The sequence below is a fragment of the Larimichthys crocea genome, chromosome XIII (genome assembly GCF_000972845.2).
Source record: "Larimichthys crocea isolate SSNF chromosome XIII, L_crocea_2.0, whole genome shotgun sequence".
NCBI lineage: Eukaryota > Metazoa > Chordata > Actinopteri > Sciaenidae > Larimichthys > Larimichthys crocea.
The window spans coordinates 7,738,894-7,759,601 of NC_040023.1; the positions used below are offsets into that span (position 1 = coordinate 7,738,894).

Genomic DNA, 20,708 nt, shown 5'->3' on the forward strand with positions numbered 1-20,708 from the left:
TAAAAAGACTCCAACTTCCCAACGCTGATCTGAGTCAAATGATCTGACACCCTAAAAAGACTCAAACTTCCCAACAGTGATCTGAGTCAAATTATCTGACTCCCTAAAAAGACTCTAACTTCCCAACACTGATCTGAGTCAAATGATCTGACTCCCTTAAAAGACTCAAACTTCCCAACACTGATCTGAGTCAAATGATCTGACTCCCTAAAAAGACTCGAACTTCCCAACACTACCTTTGTCAAACTCAATCCGTTAAAGAAGCTTCCTGCCAACCTTTCAAAATAAAACAACGCATCACTAAAAAAAATATATTTTATTGTGTGGAATAATATTATACAACAGCCCGGTGGATTTGAATAGTTTTTTTTTATTTTCTGATTTGTTTGTGTCACCATATCTAACTATATAACTTCTAACGGTTTTCATTTTAATGTGAAACCGTTAGTTTGGACTTCCGCTTTGAGTTCAGCTAACTCATCCAGCAGCTTGACTGTGTGTGTGTGTGTCCAACGCCTTACAACCACCGGATTAACAACCTTCAATCTTTAACTCAGCTTGTTCGATTCAAACACCGGACACCGGGTTCTAACCGCGGCTGCCGTTAAACGTGACGTCACGCCAACACTAACGGTCGGTTAGCTCCGGTTCTTCCTTAACGTGCTACAAGGCTAACGTTAGCGTTAGCAGGTATGGCGGAGGTTCCCGGGACATCGAGTGAGACGATCACGGAGACTGTCCAGACCAGCACGCCGCCGCCGCCCCAGCAGGTAAAAAAAACGTTATGAGGACGTTGTGCTAACGTTGTGTTAACGTTTTTTAATGTAAAGCGTGTGTCATCATGTAACATGGCTGCTCCATCAGGAGGCCCGAAGCTGCTGAGGTTATAAAGCAGCTGTGAGAGCGAGGTGTGTTCACATGTGACGTTATGTGTTATGGACACACACACACACACACACACACACACACCTGACAAACACAGCAGACACACATACACACACACACACACACACACACCTGACACACACACAAACACAGCAGACACACATACACACACACACAAACACAGCAGACACACATACACACACACAACAGACACACACACACACACACACCTGACACACACACATACACACACACACAAACACAGCAGACACACACACACACACACAGCAGACAGACACACACACACACACAGCAGACACACAGACACGCACACACACACACCTGACACACACACACACACACACACACACACACACACACACACACAGCAGACACTGGACCTAGTTCACCCTCTTGGTGCTGCCAGCTGCAAACATCAGTTCTGGGCTCTCACCTCTTCTCAGCATCTCAGTCCATAAAGACTCAGCTGCCCTTGAGCAAGGCACCGAACCCCCTCAAACTTCTTGCAGGGTGGCTGCCCCTCATCTCTCTCCACATCTGCATCTCAAATCAAATCAAATCAGATTTTATTTGTATAGCCCAAAAAGTCACAAAGTACATTTGCCTCAGAGGCTTTACGATCAGTACGGGGAGTGACATCCTCTGTCCTCAGACCCTCAGTTCCAGTGAGGAAAAACTTGCCCACACAAAAAAAAAAAAGGTGGAAGAAACCTCAGGAAGAGCCACAGAGGAGGGATCCCTCTCCCAGTAGATGTCACGTGTACAGAACAAATCAACACAAACATATTGTACAACTACAATGAATGATAAAATGATTACAGTAGCAGTAGAACCTGTGATAGAGATAGAGAGACAGATGCACATCAGCAGCAAATCATCAACTAACTATAAACTGTGATGGAGATATGGCAGCAATAATGACAGTAATAATATGTGTAGTGGACGTCGTGCAACAGCCACGATCCACGAGAACCTGCTGGACGACAGGGACAGAAACTCCAGGGGAGAAGTTTAGTTAGTGACATGCATTAATGAGACATGAATGTTTATGGATGGAGAGAGAGATGTGACTGCATCTTCAACCAATACCGTCCCTCTTTGTATGTGTGTGGTTACAATAAAAGCAGTCAAACCCATTTCTTCCATATCACACGACCTAATTCCATATTTTACAAGTTGCACCTGCTGCACCGTCCTTTTTGTGCTTTTGTCTTTTGCCCCTGGAGACACCACACATTTAAAAAAAAATAAATTAAAAAAAGTCCCAGAGACAGCTGTTACTGGGTTTGGACTGTGGGTGTGATGATGCTACACTGTGTTATACAGGAGGGACGGAGCCTGACAATCAAGCTGAGGAAGAGGAAGACCGAGAAGAAGGTGGAGTGGTCCAGCGACACCGTCGACAATGAACACCTGGGGAGAAGGTCTTCGAAATGTGAGTTGGAACAGTGGACAGTCTAATTTAAACTCTTATAGGTCTAATTTTAATGTGTTTACTGATCAATAATCTATTTGTCGGCTAAAATATGGTACAGAGCCAGTTTGTATTACCCGAAGAATGATGGGAACTGAAGTTTCAAACACTTGTCAGTAACCGATCATGAAAATAACAACATATGACATGCATGAAGTCACGAAGACACGCAGTGACGACTGTGTTGTGTGGTGGATCAGGATCACATTCCTTTATTGCATAATTCTGACTGTTTCCCACAGGATTTAATTGATTAATTTGTTGTAATTTGGCTTAATCTTCATCCACGATGCCTCTTCTTCCTCCCTGCTGCAGTGCTTGGTTTATCAAACAGCAGCTGAAAGTCTATTTTTACCACGCTCTCCCTTTTAGTTTCGGACTATAAATGTTTGATCAAGGTTCTTTTCATGTTCAAACGGAGAGCGTGGAGCTTACGACGTGTCAGCGATCGACCCTAATCCCGTACGTTTTGTGTTCCAGGCTGCTGTATCTATGAGAAGCCTCGACAGTTCGGAGAGTCGTCGTCCGAGAGCGAGGGAGACGACGACGACGAAGGGTGCGGCAGCGCTCACTGTATCCTGGGCCACGGCAGGAGAGACCACGGACAGACGGCGGGCGGGGGCACCACGGCGCCCCCAAACTCTGGAGGCTCACACGCCCACTAGCGAGCGCTGCAGGCTGGTTGTGTGTGGAGGGGTGGGGGGGTCTGAGGGGGTTTCTCATCACGACAAAACTGCACTCTTTGTTTTTAGGTTAGCTCCATCAATGAGGTACAGACAGGACTGATGCTGCGTTCCAAGGCAGGAGTCAGAAAGTCCAGCTGCTGCAGCGACATTAAAACGTTACCACAGAGGGACAAAGACTACAAATCACACACATTACCGCTGAGCAGTTTCCCAAAGCGTGTTGGTGGATGACACTCGGATTTATTCCACTATGAAAATAAACTTTGAGGTTTGTGAATCCGTCACAGCGAACGTCACGTTGGCTTTTTTTTAAAAAAATTATCAGAGTTGTTGTGTGGAAATGCGATCAGGGAGTATTATTGTCACCATCGATTAATCTGCTGACCGTCCGAAAGCCCAAAGATGTTTCACGTCACAGTGTGATCCAATGCACAAACGATTATGAAGCTGATAATGTTTCAGTTTTTGTTGACGCTCTCAGAGAGGTGTTGATTTAACTATAATGTTTACCACTGAGGGTACTGCTTCACACTGAGAGGTGTTTCTAATATTTTGTCTTTACATACATGAGAGGGAGACTGTGCAGCAGAAAGTAGAATTATGACCTCTCGGACAGTGTCAACAAAAACTGGAACATGATGAGCTTCATAAATGTAGAATTTATGACAGAGGAGTTGTGCTGGATCACACTGGATTGTACAAGCGTGCATAATAAAGTGGCCGGTCGGTGTGTAGATAGACACTTTTACAACAATAATAAACCAAAAAAATATGATAGATTACATAAGACAAGTTACAAGTCTCTACAAACATGATTTTTGCACCATTTGGAGGTTAAAAAATGATTTAAAAAACCTAAAAGAGTGCAGTGTGCTTTGGAAACTAGTCAGCGATGGTTATGTAAAAGTGTGATTAGTCATGAATGAGCTGGAACAGCACAGTTAAACGCTTGTATGGTCGGTAAAACCAAACCAAAAACACGCATTACTGAACTGAAAAGTGTCATCACGTAACAGATGAAACATGTTTAATGTTGTCCTGATATAAGTGATAAGGAACGAGAGCAGCTGGCGAGTTTGTTTCTGCCCTTTTTATGACACATCACACTCATGTTACGTTACATAACCGCTGAGTGAACCGCTCTGGGAAGAAGTTCAGCAGTAATGTCGATGAGCAGTTATTTGTCATGAATTCTCTGAAACTGGTTACGTCATCGTAGATCAGATCAGAGTTTTGTCCGGTCTGTCCGTGCCGTGCGTGGAGTTCAGACAGGAAATGCCACGGCGTTGCACTTTTCGCCCGACGGCAGCAGCAACATATTGAACTTTGTGACTCTGGAACGCAGCATACAGAACGTTATGAGAAGGTCACAGAGAGAGAGAGGCCATGAAACGCTGTCCGGCTGTGTATTTCCCTTTTTTTTTCTGACAAAGTGGCAGAGTTCATTGTACATAATTCAGCAACATTGTTGTTTTGTTTTTTAATTTATTTGCAGGTCTTAAGTCTGAATTTGCTAACGCAGCAATCACACTCTGTATAGTAACGTATGATAAAGCAGTGTGTGGAAGACTGAAGGTTAGACATCAACTTTTGTGACGATTGCTGACAGAACTTATATATAACGCAAGACTAATTACATCACAACCGCACGTTTTCAGAAGCGTCAGTATGATCTGTGAGACCCAGGTAATCAGTATTAGAGAGCCCGGCCCTGGTATCTGTTCTTCTTCATCTGTGGGTTAACTTGTTCGAACAGTTCTTCACACTTGTTTTAAAGTTTAGAGCCTAAAGGGATCTTAAAGTTTGAGGAATTTGAAGTATCCGAAGTAAGTGCGTTACTGACAGGAGAAGCAGACAGGGTGATCGGAAAACGGCCTTTTCTTTGTCGCTGACCGTCATACTGGGGTTTTAAACTTTCTCTCCATGAAACTTCGTTGAAATAAACTTGACTCACTTTTATTTACAAAATAATAGTTAAGATAACTTGAAGAACTGAATTAGCCGGATGTGAATAGCGAGATTACTTCTAGTCTGGCTAAACTTGAAGTGAGCTTGGATTAGTTAAGCCACACATGAAGAATGGGCGGCCCTGGAAACGGTAAACAAGACGGACTTGTTAAAGTCAATCACTTCAGCTCAAAAGCTGCCAGTTAGCTCTCACCAAAGCTTTTAATCTATTTTATTTTCCGATGAAACCTCATTAACAGAAGAGTGTTGGTATTTTTAACTTCTAAATCCTGGTTTTCATTTGCTTGATTGTTTTTTTTTTTTTTTTTTTTTTTTTTAGATAAATCCACTGGACAATCCTTTAAAAACAAAATTATGTCATTTCTGCATCATCGCTTTTTTTCTTTGCATAGGATTCAATGAGTGAGGGCGGTTGGGGTCATCAGCACCGGATCAGAATAAGAAAGCTCATTTACCATTAATGCACTTATTCACTTAACTGGACTTAAATACTGGACCGTAGGTCCCCGTTTAAACTCAGCTGCATGTTGTCTATTAAAACAAACAAATCTACATTGTATCAACTCTATTTAAAGACGATGGGTATTTGTGCTTTTCCTGCTGTGCTCTGCAGACTGACTGACATTTTTTTTTATTGGGATAAACTCGATTTAAAAAAAAATGCAGCAGCGCTCTGTGATCGGAGGTCCATTCCTGACCGGGCTGTACATATGTAACTGCAGCTAATGTGGCGTATAGAAGGAGGAGAGGTGACGGTGCATGACTGCTGCTGGCCCGGGGGTTTGTTACTCATGTCTCAGCTATGACCAAAACTCACCTGATGCAGTCTAAACCTCCATCACCACCATCATCATCATCCAGTTTCAGACCATGTTTGAAATGTGACAGTAGTGTGGATTACACTCCGTTCATTTATGCCATCACTTTATGTACTATCTATACACATTGTTACATATGTACATTGTTCTTGTACCGGTAATGCACCTTTCTGTATATATTATGAAGCATAATAAGAGCAGATTTAATGTGAATTAAAAGTTTTGAACTGTGATTAAACTTACAAATGTTTGTTATGAAGTATGTTACACACGAGTACGACAATATACCTTTGTAGTCAACGCTGACTTTAAAGATGTAATAGAGTTAAGATAAAATGAATGAGTGAGCATAATTACTCCAAATTTACATGCTGATTTTGCCCTTTTGGATCAAAAGGAGGTCTCTTAGCAGGAGAAACCAGTTTTTCAAGGACATGAATGGTGTCGAGTTAAGAGTTTTGATGTTGCCAAGGCCTACTAATTGCCCATAGGGCTCATTTGGTTGCCGTCTTGAATTGACGTCTATGTAAGTGGCGGAAAAATGTTCATAACTCCTGAGCCACTCCCGAATAACATACAGTACCACGATAAATGGAAAGGTTCACATGGTACATCCACTCTTTATTTAAAAATAGTTTCTCCCACAATAAACAAGAAAAGAGTTCAATCTGGAGCTAATGATAAGAGAATAAACTAGTTTCATTTGGAAGTCTGTGGAGGTTCTCAGACGTCCAGGTCACCTTTCTTTGAAAAGAGTTAAATCTGGACAACTGGACTGAATACCTGGTTTGTCCACTGCTGACTGACTGAAGAAACCTCTTCAAGGTGAAACATCTTCACAGTCCAGTTTCTCTAGATTGATTGATTAAACTTCTTTCATCATTTGCAAGGTAATTAATAGATTTAATGTTGCGAAACACCAGTGTGCTCATATTATTACAGCGTTATTCTGAAAACCCTGATGAAGAAGTCAGAACACATTGGTTTATCCAATTAAAAAATGTTTTATCGATGATCAGAGTGCCTCAGATTTCTTCTAGATTTTCAACCAATACCATGTTCGCCCATTAACATGAAGCTGGCGGTCGTTTTCTTTATTTTTACTCGTTTACTGTGGAGCACCTGATTCGTTTACCTCGATATCACCGATTTTATCGTGTTGGCTCAGTGCAGCACTCACACTTTTTTATTTACTTGATGGTATAATTAAATTTCACGGAGGATTTAAAATCTGCGTAAGAAATCAAAACAAGACACAATCTAATAGAAGAGGATCAGATTTATTCAGCCGGTATAGAAGCATTTAACTTCAGTGTAGCGCTGGGTTCAACATGGCTATAAATTAGATGTACAGTTATAGATCACAGCAGATACTTCGTCTGACTACTTGTTCCCGAGTTAAAATTACATCACGGGTGTCGTGAGGTCCTTCCTCCTTATTTAAGGAAGCTGGACAGACTTCTTCTTAGCTACAGTGATCCTGCACTCGTTAGGTGTGTATATAAAAATAGCTTTCCTTACCAGGGATCATCAGCTTTTATACTACAGCGATTAAAAGCTCCGTGTAAGCAAACTAATGGATAAAAGACAGAGGAGAGTTGCAGTCTTGGGATTCAAATTGTTGATAAAAATTTGGTGCCGTATCAAAAAGACCCAAGACGTTCTCCCTTTGGAAATGAAACCTTGAAATTTAAATTTAATTCGTGTGCACACGTGAAACAACAAAATCCAATTTTTATGTTTGAAAATGCATCAACACTGACACCTGAACATGAAAACAATGACAAATAATTCCAAGTTAGTATAACACTGCTGAAATAACAATGAAAGTGAAAGACTTTTTTAAAAAATTGGCAGACTCTGGACCAAAAATAATGAATTGTCATAATATCAAGAGACTCTCAGAGCTCTTTCAGGAATTCTGTTAACAACTTGATGAGGACAAAGATGATTTACAAGTTATTTTCAGTTGTAATACTGCAAAACATTTTCATACAGGGCTGCAACTATCTATTCCCATCGAGTAATCTGCCAGTTATTTGATCGTTTTCTAGATTTTCTATGAAATAAGCTTCAGAAAAATGCACGTCACATACTTCTTATGTCGTGCTGACATAATATATTACATTTAAATGCGTTTCCTCTCGATCCACTCAATAGATCTTATAGCTGTTAATTCATTTCAGCCAATTCGGAAATTAGATAATTCAATTTCATGTCGTTACAGCAGTGTTAGGCTCAGGAGTACGCTGAAAAGTACTTTGTCACTCACTTTATTTGACTTTAGCAGTAGTTATGCATTTTTCTTCAAATTGGATTTGAACATTTTTAGTCAAATTTTGTCCTAAATCACGAATCATGTGCACACAAATTAGATTAAATGGCTTCATTTGAAAAATCGCATTGTTATGGTGACACAGGCGATGATTGTTGGAAATCTTAAGCATTCATAAAAACGTAAGAAATGTAAAAGTGTCAAACAAGCAACATCATGGCACAGAGTGTGACATAAGGCAAGAAAAACAACTGTGTACAGAGATCACATTATAAAGTTTTGCAGGCATCGTGTCAGTACTTACAATCTCTAAACTGATACATCCAACAAGAAACAATGATGCAAACATGCTCCTGCGGGGCTCGTATCTGAGGAATCTCGGTGTGATGTCATGAAGGTGCCTCCTTCACAGGTGAGACAGGGAAAATATATAAAGTACAAAACAGATTCAGGTGAATGTTTGATTTGTTTTAAACAAGTAGCAACCGTCACAGCTGAGCGCTGAAGCCACTTTCTTTAAGTTTTATTCAATAACTCTCAAAATCTGAGATTTTATGGCTTTAATATGGCATATTCCTCTTGTATGTGTGTGTGTGCTTAATTTACAGGTGTAGACCTCTACGTCAGGTGTGATGGTTGCTACTTGCCCATCCCTCCTTCTCAGGCTTCTTCCCTCGTCAAATTCTGATTTTTCGCTCCACTGAAAAGGCACGAACACATTCGAAACAAAGGAACGGGATGGGTAACATGAATAAATATTAAGCAGAACTATCACAGACTAACGGAACCATATCGCAGTGTAAATATCTTGAAGGAATAACTTAACATCGTAGTGGTCAACAAAGAACGATGGACAAATTCAAGGGTGTTTTTAAGGATGCTTGAATTCATCTGCTGTCTGAGCTTCAGATTAAGTAAAGATGGGATGAATATTTGTGCAGAGTAAGACGTGTAACGTGACTGTACCTCAAGAGGGAAAGATGACGGCGAGCGTCAAAGTAAACTGGTCCAAACTTGGACGTTACTTTTTAGGTTTATCCCACAGCGAGTCTGAGCTCTTACCTCTTTGACGTGACGTTCAGGGGCTCTGTGATATTTCCCTAGTTTGTCTGAACTTCGCTGCCTTTGCCGAGTTTTTTTTTTAATGCAGTGGTTTGCAGTTCTTTCCTCTTTCCTGCTTACTCAGGCTGTGCCTTTGGATGTCATGAACGCACCGATCACCTAGTCCCAAAGCAGGTGACTGTCACGCGGTAAATCAGAAGTAAAAGGGTCACAGAACAAGAACAACAACAACAAAACATGGATACAAAATGAAATGAGTGTTATTCTTCTGCATTTCAGACCCTGATGACAGGAACAGACATTAACACCAGTGAGACTAAACCTCTCTGTAGAATGCAAGATCAATAGTGTCAAATATAAAGTGACAAAAGTACAACTTCTATGAGTTTGTAATGAGTGTGCAACACAATGTTTAAGTCGCACTGCGGAACACAGCGGCGCAGTGAAACAGTCTCTGTGTCGTCCCTCTGCTGTGATGTCAAACACTTGGTGGAGGTCTCGTACAGGTGGACTCCTGAATAGACAGCAACTTGTCGTCATCTGTGGGGAAGACACAATTTTCTTAATAAACAGCTCATAATAAGTCACATGAATCCACCAACACTAAACTTTCTTCATGCACTGTGGATTCAAAAAAATTTTATTTTTAAGATTTTAACTGCTTCCACAGGATGGGGAAATATTCAGTGCTCTGCCTCTGTATTCATGTGTTCCAATGAACTCGTTATGCATTTATTTAGAAAACATTGCGTGTCTAAGAAGTTCAAAGATAAGCATAGCTAGGAGCAGAGTCGAGTTGGGTATAAAAGGTCAAATCCCACCAGGCACGGATGTGATATGTTCGTGTGGAGCTAATCGCAGCCGTTCTAGTCGATGTCTCAAAACACTGAGAATATCCGGCTGTTTTAATTTTTGGCTGACGCCATGAGCGACCCACGTCAATCTGCACAGAGCAGCTCGAGCTGACAACGAATAAAAAAGGAAAACAAAAAGACCCTGGACAAACTTACGATCGTCAAAACAGCCCAAAGAGAAATTATTTAACTGCATAGCATATTCACATGTTCAAAAGCATAAGGCTCTGAAACAGTCCTGGTTGGGTTTAAAGTCGTGTGGAGAACAGACCAAAACAGCGGCGTTGCTGCAACGTGGCGGAGTCTTGCCTGGTGAGGTTTTGGCTTTAGGAGCAGAGTATAGTATAGAGGTATAAACACAACTACAGTGAAACCACAAAACTAAATTATCCTTGCAAATAGTCCTCACTGATCCACAGGAATAAAAATAAAGGTTTCACAACACAGGGCATTATCTATCTGTGTAAAATGTAACATAGCGTGTTAAACGTCTAAAGATTTGACCTCTTTTCATGATTAAATTATGAATAATATAATAAATTAATGTTTCAACATAATGGACTGATTGTACGTCACTCTCTGCACAGATGATTAGAAACTGTGAAGCAGTGGGACGTCGGAGGCCTCTGGCAGATAAACTGAATTATCCGTGTCTCCCAGAGGAATCCTTTTATTCTCGGTCAGTGTTTCCAGCTGGTTTCACACCACTCTGAGCTTCACACGTCTATTTCTATGGCAACAGGTTCAAGAAACAGACTCAAGATGGCAGATTTATGAGTGTGTGCGCAGCTGAGAGAACAGTTCATATTTGACTTGTTCTTACAGTATCTCAAACCTACATCAGTCCTCTTTCTTTCTGTATCTTTTCCCTTCAGGTAGCTCCGTCTGTTTGTAAACTTCATCCCTCTTAAGCCACTGTTCCTGTGTTTGTTGGGAAGTGGATTAGTTTACCTCTAACAGGATAATATCAGCCTGGAATTTATTTATCTATCTAGCACCAACTGCAGCTGTCGGATAAACAGAGTTCAGTGTGAAATGCCTCATATTTGTACTTGAGTTAACAAATCTACACAGATTCTCTCTCAGTTGATGACAGCAATGCTTGTTGCAACAAGTGGAACAAGTATTTTGCATAAAGAGGGTGGAAACAAGGGCAATCTTTACATCTAGTGACAGTACCCCACGTACAAGTGCTCGTAGCTCATCGCTGGTCACTTAAGCAGCTGCTTGTTTATGTAAATGTTCAGAAACTCAGTTCCAGGGTGTTCAGTCTCCTCTGAACACTCAATGTGGACTGATAGAGGTCACATCAGATTGTTCCCTACCAATAACATTTAGGGTTCATTCAGACAGGATTCCTTGCGGATCCCATGGACGTCCGCCAAAGAGAAGTTGAGCCTGATCCAACTTTTGGGGAAAGAAAAAAAAGGTCTCCACATTCAGACCTGAAATGTCTCTGAAACTGAGACGATCCAGGTGGATTCATGGAGTCAATTCAGCTTCTAAATCTAAAGTCTGGGTCACAAATAGTGACACGAAGAAGCTTCTTTTGATTTGACAGAGAGAGAGAGAGAGAGAGAGAGCATTAGCCGAGAAACAAAGTGAATGAGAGTGAGGGAGCGACGGCGTCGATAAAGCCGGTTAATAAGAAATAAAAAGATGATTGTTTCACAAACAGACATCACCCTGCATTACCTGCTTGTGTCTGAATCTACCCTTAGGCATCGTAGTTGCTATTTAAATAAAGAACGTTGCTAAATTACCGACCTACTGCGGACTTGTTTACGGAATTTGTTCAGTTTTATTTCTCTTGAAAGAAAAATCTAACAAAAAGATCCAACTTTAGCACCGTTAAGTATCAGTATCTGTAAGAATGGTGGTAAAATCTGAACAGTACCCTCATCCCTCATCATCTTTCTCTCACTACGTCCATGATAAGCAGCCAGCAGCCCGTGAGCACGGTTCATTCTGGAAGTTTAAACCTTGGTTAAACTCCAACTGACCTCAGCTAAACTACTTGCAGCGGCAAAACTACAGCTGTAGCTGTCTGTCTTGTCACTTATTCCTGTTTGTTCAGCTGTTCTTCTGTATCTTGGATCAGTTCAAGATGTCAGAGGAAAGGCAACTTTTACCAAACTTACAGAGGAATGAACGAGCTTACCTCGAGTTTAGCTTGTCTTCATCTTGTCCTTGACAGACACAAGCTTTTCTGTATGTTCTCTACTGTCTTTCGTCTCCTCTGTCTCTTTGCCCTCCTCGTCCTTTTCTTCTTTTTCTTCCTCCACGCTAAAGATCACGCTCTGTCGAACACTGACAGAGATCACCAACGCTTGTATGATGCCGTAGATCAGAGCAAACTGAGGGAGATACTCCTGGACCAACCAGAGTAATCCCGCCATCCCGACTGTGGAGACAAAAAACATGGCCATCCCGTGAAACCACAGCCTCAGCGGTCCCTGGACCCCCAACACCTCCAAGATCAGCTTGGCAGGAGGGGACACAGTCCACAGGAAGCCGACGACAAACAGGTCAAACAAGTGGCGGAGGAAGTTGAAGCAGATCTCATGGTGCTCCGGCAGGATTTCCATCTTCCAGCCGCTGGCAAAGAGTCGAAAAGGGGACGTCAGCTGAGAGGAAGGAGGTGTTGGAGATGGAGGAGGTGTACCGTAGTCGGAAAAGTCTCCATCGACATCCCGGTCCCAGACATCTCCGCCCCGACCTTTCCTCCGTCTTAATCCGCTTGCGTCCGTCTTTCTCGGCCACCAGAGGTAAGAAGTTGGGAGATACTTCCACAATCTTGAACCTTGTTCCGAAGTTGCCTCCGTCTCTTGTTTCCCCGCACCGAGATCTTCAATCTCCATGGGTTGAAGCTTCTCCTGCGCCTCCCAGAACTCTTCCACTGTGCTACTTTGGTCACTTTGTCGTCTCCACCCTCCCCAGATCCATGTGGTCCACCCCCTTAGGCCTCCACCGCTTCCACCGCCTTGCTTCTGGCCTTCAACTACCACTGTTGTGGTTTTCCCCGACGATGCACCGCCGCCGCCCCAGGAGCGAGCCCACCCCCACGCTCTGCCCACCACAGCTGTCATTGCTTTCCTCACTAGAGCTTGAATATCGGGTTTTTGATCGAGTCGTCCGGGCAGCTCTGCCAGTTCAGACGTGAAGTCGTGCTACTTGTTCACGAGTCTTCAGGTGACAAAGACACACCTGTGGGTGTGTTTTTAACCGGTTAATCATAAAAAAAATACCAGGGCGACCCCTCCTTACATCACTCCCTTGAATGACTTTACCACATTTATAAGTCGTCCTCCTCGTCTACATGTCTCTGGTTTTTATAAACAATCTTTGGGAGCTGCCAAGGTTAGTCTCAATAACTCAGCAAGGTGTGCCTGAAATAACTAGGTTAGTTAGGATAACCACAGCTAACTAACTAACTAGGGTTGATGTTCCAAACTTTTCTTTTCTTTTTAGCATCCCCAGAAACACACAGCTTCACTCTTCATACCTGCAAACAAAAGAAAAGATCTGGTTAAAGCATTTATTCTTGATCCAACATCAAGGCGACGTTAACCAATCTTCAGCTGACGTTAACCGACGACTACTACTAGTTAGCTCACCCAGCGACTGAGTTAACGTTAACTAACACGTTTAGAGAGCTCACTCAGACTTTTATGTGTCTCTATTTAACGTTAAAGTCACGATAAATCAGCAGCATGCCTCACCTTTAGCAGTCGTTAGCTTTTTGAGTTGGTGCCCCGCGTCGTCGGCGTCAAATATCTCGACGACACGGATGAAGTTCGTCAAAACTTCTCCGTGTTGGAAACGATAAAAGCCTCAAAGGTGGAGGTAACAGCCAAACAAGAGGAGGGAGAGAGGGAGAGAGAAAGAAAGAGGGAGGGAGGTCTGACCAAGTCGACTGAAACGTTTAATTACCAGAACAAAGAGATCACGGTCGGACTTCCGGTCAACTTTCAAAATAAAACCAGCACCGGCAGGTATAAATAATACCCCACAATAACACAACTAACACTTACCTTACTATAGTCTTAGCTACTTTATTTCCCCTTTATTTCCCATCCAGTTAAAAATATATATAAAGTATAGCATGTGGCACGGGTGTGGCCCTCAAACTGTCCAGATGTTTGCAGGCCACGTGTAACTTTTTTTATGGTCTTGACTATCAAATCAGGCCTCCTTACATAACTATACTATCTTTTAATACAGTCAGATAAGCATGTAAGTTCATATACATCATGATAAGAAATGTAGCACATGTGCATGCGTCCATTTAAGTCCATCAAACTTGTATTTGTATATTAGATTAGATTAGATAGATACTATATTTATCCCACCACAGGGAAATTCACTTGTGACAGCAGCAAGATAGAAAAACAAAAGTAGAAGAGGCCAAAACAAAAAAAACAAAACACAATAGACAGAAATTAAACAGACAGAAGTATCTATAACTACACAATAACCACAAAAGAAAACAATCCTTACATAACTATACTATCTTTTAATACAGTCAGATAAGCATGTAAGTTCATATACATCATGATAAGAAATGTAGCACATGTGCATGCGTCCATTTAAGTCCATCAAACTTGTATTTGTATATTAGATTAGATTAGATAGATACTTTATTTATCCCACCACGGGGAAATTCACTTGTGACAGCCGCAAGATAGAAAAACAAAAGTAGAAGAGGCCAAAACAAAAAACAAAAACACAATAAACAGACAGAAGTATCTATAACTACACAATAACCACGAAAGAAAACAATCAACCTTCAAAAACAGATGGCAGTACTGAGTGGCATAAAAAGTGGCATGATATATTAAGAGTATTGTAGAGTAAAAGTGACCATAGTGTAAGTAATTTTGCAAAGAAAGTGACCCTAATATAAATAATAATTACAAAAATAAGTGACCATGATATAAATAAGAGCTGCAAGGTATAAATGAAATTAAATGAAATAGCAACATAAATTGCAATGAACATGAGCAGGAGACTACAACAATCAGGTGGTGCAGGTGTTGTAGATCCTGGCAGCAGCAGGGATGAAGGACCTGCAGAACCTCTCCTTCTTACACCGTGGGTCTAACAGTCTGCTGCTGAACGTGTATAGCACGTTTCATGCAAAATATACAACAAAAAGTGCTTCACACAATAAAACCCTGCATCCACTCCCAGCCCTCCAGATAGATATACTTTTATCCCAAGCTGGGAAATTACAGTGCAGCAGCAGTGACAATAGACTACATAAGAATAAAAATATAAAGAACAAACTATACACCATATAATATCAATTGTAAATAAAATATTGTACAAAAGTATATACAGCAAATTGGCAGTGTTGATTTAGTGCAAAGAAAGAAAGGAGACAGGCAGGAAAGATTTCCTGTATCTGTCTCTGACAGTGGAGCTGTAGCAGCCTGTGGGAGAAGCTGCTCCACTGTCTGTCCATTGTGTGATGGAGGAGGGTGCTGCTCATTGTCCATGATGGATAACAGTTTTATTCAGCATCCTCCTCTGCACCACAGTCTCAAGACACTCAAGTCTGAGTCCAAGAATAGAGCCAGCCTTCCACCCTATTAACAAGGCACTATGCAAACTGAGGGAGCATGAGGAAGAATTTAAGGTGCCAACATGGATTAATGTATTGTGCAGCTGGATGAATTCAACTTTCATACATGGCAATGCATTAGTCAGATCAGAATCACTTTATTGGGCCAGTGCGTGTGACTATGAGGAATATAACTCATGTTAAAGCATCTAAAGAACAAGGAGCTTGACAGGTAAACAAACTACGTACAAATATTTGACAGAATAAGATCTGCTGCAAAGGATGTTGAAATATAGTTTATACAGCCGGTTGTGTCATACAGCATGAGCAGACTGATACATTAGAACAAAAACTAAATGTAAAGATTTAATTTACAGGTTATTGGACAGGCAATGTTCCTGACTCTGGTTTGAAGTCAACTCAGGTTACCATGTTTGTATGTGAAAATCATTCTGCAGAGCAGTGGCCTACAAACTAACAGAGCCTCAACTCCAAGAATTGTACAGCACTCCAGTTAGAGTACTCATTAAACCTCAATCATCATGTGCCTCAGCAGAAAAATGAGAAAAGTCAGGAGGAGTCTGTGTTGATGCTTTTATTTGATGTGTAAAGACAAGCAGCTCTTGAACTGCTCATTAAAGATGACTGAATGCATCTTGACAGTCACTGCTTCGATGCGCTGATCTTTGAAGCGTGTCCAAACTCGAGTCGCAGTGCCTGTGAAGCCGATCCACACATCGTGTCCAGATATCATCCATCTTGGGCCACCACATCCTTTCCTGACAAGATACAGAGTGTTATCACAAGCGTCTGGCATCAAAATATTAAATTTAAAAAGTCTGAGTGGTCTCAGTGCGCTGCGAGTAAAACTTCAGTTGACATCAGTAGAACCGAATCAGTGAATCATCATCGACCAAACTCAAGACAACTACAGAGCTGAGCCCCATTTGGATGGTTTTGATTCATCAAGGGGTCATAAGGCCTAGTGCGATAGACTTACTGCACCATTAACACCATCCTAATGGGGCTTTGCCTTCAGAAGAGTTTGTACTTACCAGCTGAGAGGACGTCACTGCCATCTCCTTTCAGTGGGGAAGACCTACAACACAAACATTTCCATGAATACCACCTCATACATAGAGCTCAGGGACCAGTGTTCAGCCCATTTACTGCAATCACTTCAAGCTTTGGACAAACAAATTTAGATTTGATGATAAAGCTTCCATAAAAGCACAGGATGTAAAAGCCAGTGTCCGATTCCATCTAGATTTTATTCTAACAGCAGCCGCATTGTCCTAGTAAAGACCTTAAGTATAGCAGATGCAGTAAATGGGTTCAAACATGCCGTGTCATTGCTGCGGTAATGTGGTCAGTGCACTGTGAAAACATCTTCATGCTTAACTCAGAGACTCTAGTCTATGAAATCATCATTCCACATACCAGCACACAACAGACGGCCTTCAGATCTCAGACTTACCTCATGTCTGAAGTCTCCATCTAGAGGCCTGAGTTTAAACTTCACCTGCAAGTACAGAGAAAGTATTAGACCATGTCTTAAAGTTGCAGTTGTCTTGATAAATCAGTGATATGTATGCTCAGTGCACTGTGAAAGAGCTTCATGGATAATCAGAGACTCTAGTCTAGTGAATCATCATTGTAGCATACTGGTTTACTCAGCATAGTCTGTGCCATCACATACCGACACTCACCATAAAGTAGTCCAAAGTACTGAATTGAAGCGTTCCTTCAGTGCCCTGAGACAGATTAGTGCGTCCAAGTTCACCTGCGAGTACAGAGATCATTAGACCATGTCTTAAAAGTTGCAGTTTGTCTTGATAATCTGTGAGATGCATGCTCAGTGCACTGTGAAAGAGCTTCATGGATAATCAGAGACTCTAGTCTAGTGAATCATCATTGTAGCATACTGGTTTACTCAGCATAAGTCCGTGCCATCACATGCCGACACTCACCATCAGCTCAGGGCTTCAGTGGTAGCTGCTGCAGCCAGATGTAGTGCGGTCCTGAGACATGGTCAGGTTGTTGCATCCTGTAAAGTAAATGCATGAATAGCACTAAATTAGAACTATGAATTGCACTAAATGTATTTTTATGAAGTTCTTGCACCTATTACTGTAAATAGGATTTTATACACCTTTAATATAGTTATATTTTTGTTCTTAATAGATGGTTACCTGTTTACATATGTTGTTTGTATACTAGAGTATTGTAACAATATAATTTCCCCCTGGATTATTTGTGCATCTGCATCTGAATTAGTGTCATGAGCACATGTGAGATTATACACCTGTTTCAATTCAAACAGGTCTAAACTCTTGGATTAAGTTCTGCAGAGGGTGCTGCAGCCTTTAACATGCACAAATGATTTAGGATTAAATATACTGTATAAAAGCTATTTAAGCGTATTAATGCATCCTGTTAAACGCTCGCATTGCTTACCCAAATACAGAATAGAAAGCTTTTATTGTCATGGTACAACAGACACTAAGCACAACGAAATTACATCTAATACAGTGTAAATGAACATTTCTCCCCCAAAAAACTTTAACATCTCCTCTTCCAGAATGACTTACTTCATCATCCATTTGCAGACCTTCTCCTGGAGCTCCGTGGACACTCAGAGCAGCTCATTTTATCGTCTATAAAGAGAAACAGTTGGTAAACAAACAGTCGGTAAACAGAGGCTGAAGTCAGTCTGGTCGCCATGCCACGTGCTGAGCATGACGAGCAAACGCAGCTGTTCGCCTCATCTTTCTTTACCGCACAATTTCTACGTAAGTTATTAAAAACACAGCTTAGAAAGACTTAAAATCTATTAAATTTACCTTTTTTCGTTTTATGTTTGAGGTTAGAAACCGGAAAGAGGACAGAGAAGTTGTTTTAGTCAGCCACCCGCAGAGAGAGAAGTTACAGAGAGAGGGAGGAGAGCGCAGCGCGCAGCTTATATACAGAGCGGCCTTTAGGTGTCCTGAAACACTGCCTGTTCAAAACGACCAATAAAAGTCAGCCTACAACTAATAATAGATAAATAATAATAAATTAGATAGATAGATAGATAGATAGATAGATAGATAGATAGATAGTCTAAATAAAACATAAAGTCTAAATTTAAATATGTGCAGAGAAATTAACATTTGTAGCGCAATTAAACATTTGCATATAATTTAAATATGTACAGAGGAGTTAAAAAATGTGCAGAGAAGTTAAACATTTGCATAGAAAAATAAATATATAACTGTGTTAAGAAGATAACCCATTCTAAACATCTATACATAAACTATATAAAAAAGTGGAAAGTGACCGTAGAAATAAAAATGTTTTATACAAATAGAAAACTATATAAAAAGTAGAAAGTGACCGTAGAGATAAAAATGTTTTATAAGAATAGAAAACTATATAAAAAGTAGAAAGTGACCGTAGAGATAAAAATGTTATATACAATAGAAAACTATATAAAACATAGAAAGTGACCGTAGAGATAAAAATGTTTTATACAAATAGAAAACTATATAAAAAGTAGAAAATGGCCGTAGAGATAAAAATGGTTTATACAAATAGAAAACTATATAAAATATAGAAAGTGACTGTAGAAATAAAAATGTTTTATAAGAATATGAGAAGGAATTACAGATGGGGGATGAAGGACTGTGTACAATTAAATTAGGCTGTAAACAGATGAATGAAAGTCAGTCACAGCATGTAGCAGAAGTAGTGAGAAATGACAATGACAGAAAGATAATATAATTAATTAAATGCGCATTTGAAGAAAAGGGAAAATCAGAAATATCTTTAATATTTACACATATGGATATGGATTTTAGTAAAAATGAGTAAAAACTGAAGCAGGTTTCAATTCTAATTAAGAAATAACTGCGCTAAACTCAAATATTTGAACTAAGTATCGTAGTTAGGATCCAATCTCATGGTTGCCAGGTTCTGTCGTGTGGGGAAAAAGCTACGTATTCTACAAGTCATATCTGGCAACCTCCAACACGGAACCTAGTGATGGGAAGTTCAGTTCTTTTTAGGGAGTCAGATCATTTGACTCAGCTCACCAAGAAGAGTCAGCTTTTTCGGCTCCCAAATGGCTCTTCATTTTTCCACCTTTCATAATAAAGCCAAATTTAGCACTGTTTTGACTTATGATTTGTATTTGTACACATATATCATGTATATAGTCAATACAGCCTTTGTACTGTCAGTATTCAAAAGTAAAAAATTACATTTTCTAATATTAATAAATTACTGTAGCCAATGGTTTTCATTGCATTTACAGACCCTTGTAACTCTCTGAAACCGCCCAATAAATGCACTAACTTGCTTGTAGATCCACTCTGTTACACAAAGCAGATAGAAACACCTATAAAAACTTTTTTGTGGACCCTGCTCGATATGACAGCTTGGCTTTGCAAAATTCTAGTGGTGTGTCGGCTGTGAACGTGACGAGATGCGCATTTTCTATTTTAATTATAAACTTTGTCCTAATTCTGTCCTGGGTTTTTTACTATTTAATAATAAAAAAACATCACAAAAAAACACTTAAGGTCATGAAAATTAATTGAGATTTCACAAAAAAACACTTAAGGTCATGAAAATTAATTGAGATTTATCAACTCAATGACGCATCCACCTGATTTATTGAAAAGGATCGGTATCTGTATCGGTATCGGCGATACTGGCCCGTATTTATTTGGTATCGGATCTGTTATGGAATTTTCTATCCTTAGGTTACACAAGGTCACATGTGGGCCTTGAGGTCCTCGTCAGTATTAGTTGTTTGGCTTTGATTGAGATCAGTAGGTGCCACCATATCTCAACACGGTGGTGGCCAGGGTCAAAAAGACCTATTGCTGCATTCCTAGACATAATAGATAGCTTGCCATTGATGTTCCGATGATAACACCTGCATAGGTAAAAACATTCTCTTTGACTAATTCTGGCCGTGTAGTATTTGTGGTGTTATCTTGGGGTTTAAAGTCGATCCACCAGGATGAGTTGGGCAGAATGTGAGACCGACTCAGGCACTTCTGATGAACTTTGAGAGTGTCTCTAATTCTCCTTGGGCCAAGCGTCAATAAATA

General features: G+C 40.6%; 2 protein-coding genes, 1 long non-coding RNA gene and 1 other non-coding gene across 5 annotated transcripts; 1 reads left to right on the forward strand and 3 right to left on the reverse strand.

Annotated features, from left to right (window-relative positions):
- The first annotated feature begins 449 nt into the window (after positions 1 to 449).
- On the forward strand, positions 450 to 6,098 carry ppp1r11 (protein phosphatase 1, regulatory (inhibitor) subunit 11). Of its 2 annotated transcripts, XM_027287207.1 has the most exons (4): positions 450 to 770; positions 2,233 to 2,341; positions 2,861 to 3,057; positions 3,133 to 6,098. In XM_027287207.1, the coding sequence occupies exons 1-3, from the start codon at positions 693 to 695 to the stop codon at positions 3,043 to 3,045; spliced, it is 372 nt and encodes a 123-aa protein (XP_027143008.1). In that variant the 5' UTR covers positions 450 to 692; the 3' UTR covers positions 3,046 to 3,057; positions 3,133 to 6,098. The 2 variants fall into 2 exon arrangements, with proteins under 2 accessions (XP_027143008.1, XP_010744284.1); XM_010745982.3 differs by having other exon boundaries at positions 2,861 to 6,098.
- Positions 6,099 to 7,122: 1,024 nt separating this feature from the next.
- Positions 7,123 to 14,023, reverse strand: cxiiih6orf47 (chromosome XIII C6orf47 homolog). The gene is made up of 3 exons (XM_010745981.3): positions 13,766 to 14,023; positions 12,205 to 13,548; positions 7,123 to 9,729 (listed from the first exon to the last, which is right to left on the reverse strand). The coding sequence occupies exon 2, from the start codon at positions 13,130 to 13,132 to the stop codon at positions 12,212 to 12,214; it is 921 nt and encodes a 306-aa protein (XP_010744283.2). The 5' UTR covers positions 13,133 to 13,548; positions 13,766 to 14,023; the 3' UTR covers positions 7,123 to 9,729; positions 12,205 to 12,211.
- A 2,166-nt stretch (positions 14,024 to 16,189) lies between these two features.
- On the reverse strand, positions 16,190 to 18,534 carry LOC104931060 (uncharacterized). The gene is made up of 7 exons (XR_002041549.1): positions 18,453 to 18,534; positions 18,201 to 18,266; positions 17,580 to 17,656; positions 17,319 to 17,392; positions 17,087 to 17,131; positions 16,665 to 16,708; positions 16,190 to 16,388 (listed from the first exon to the last, which is right to left on the reverse strand). It is a non-coding gene; the product is annotated as an uncharacterized LOC104931060 (long non-coding RNA).
- On the reverse strand, positions 16,976 to 17,044 carry LOC113747512 (small nucleolar RNA SNORD52). Its single transcript, XR_003463669.1, has one exon. It is a non-coding gene; the product is annotated as a small nucleolar RNA SNORD52 (small nucleolar RNA).
- Positions 18,535 to 20,708: the final 2,174 nt, after the last annotated feature.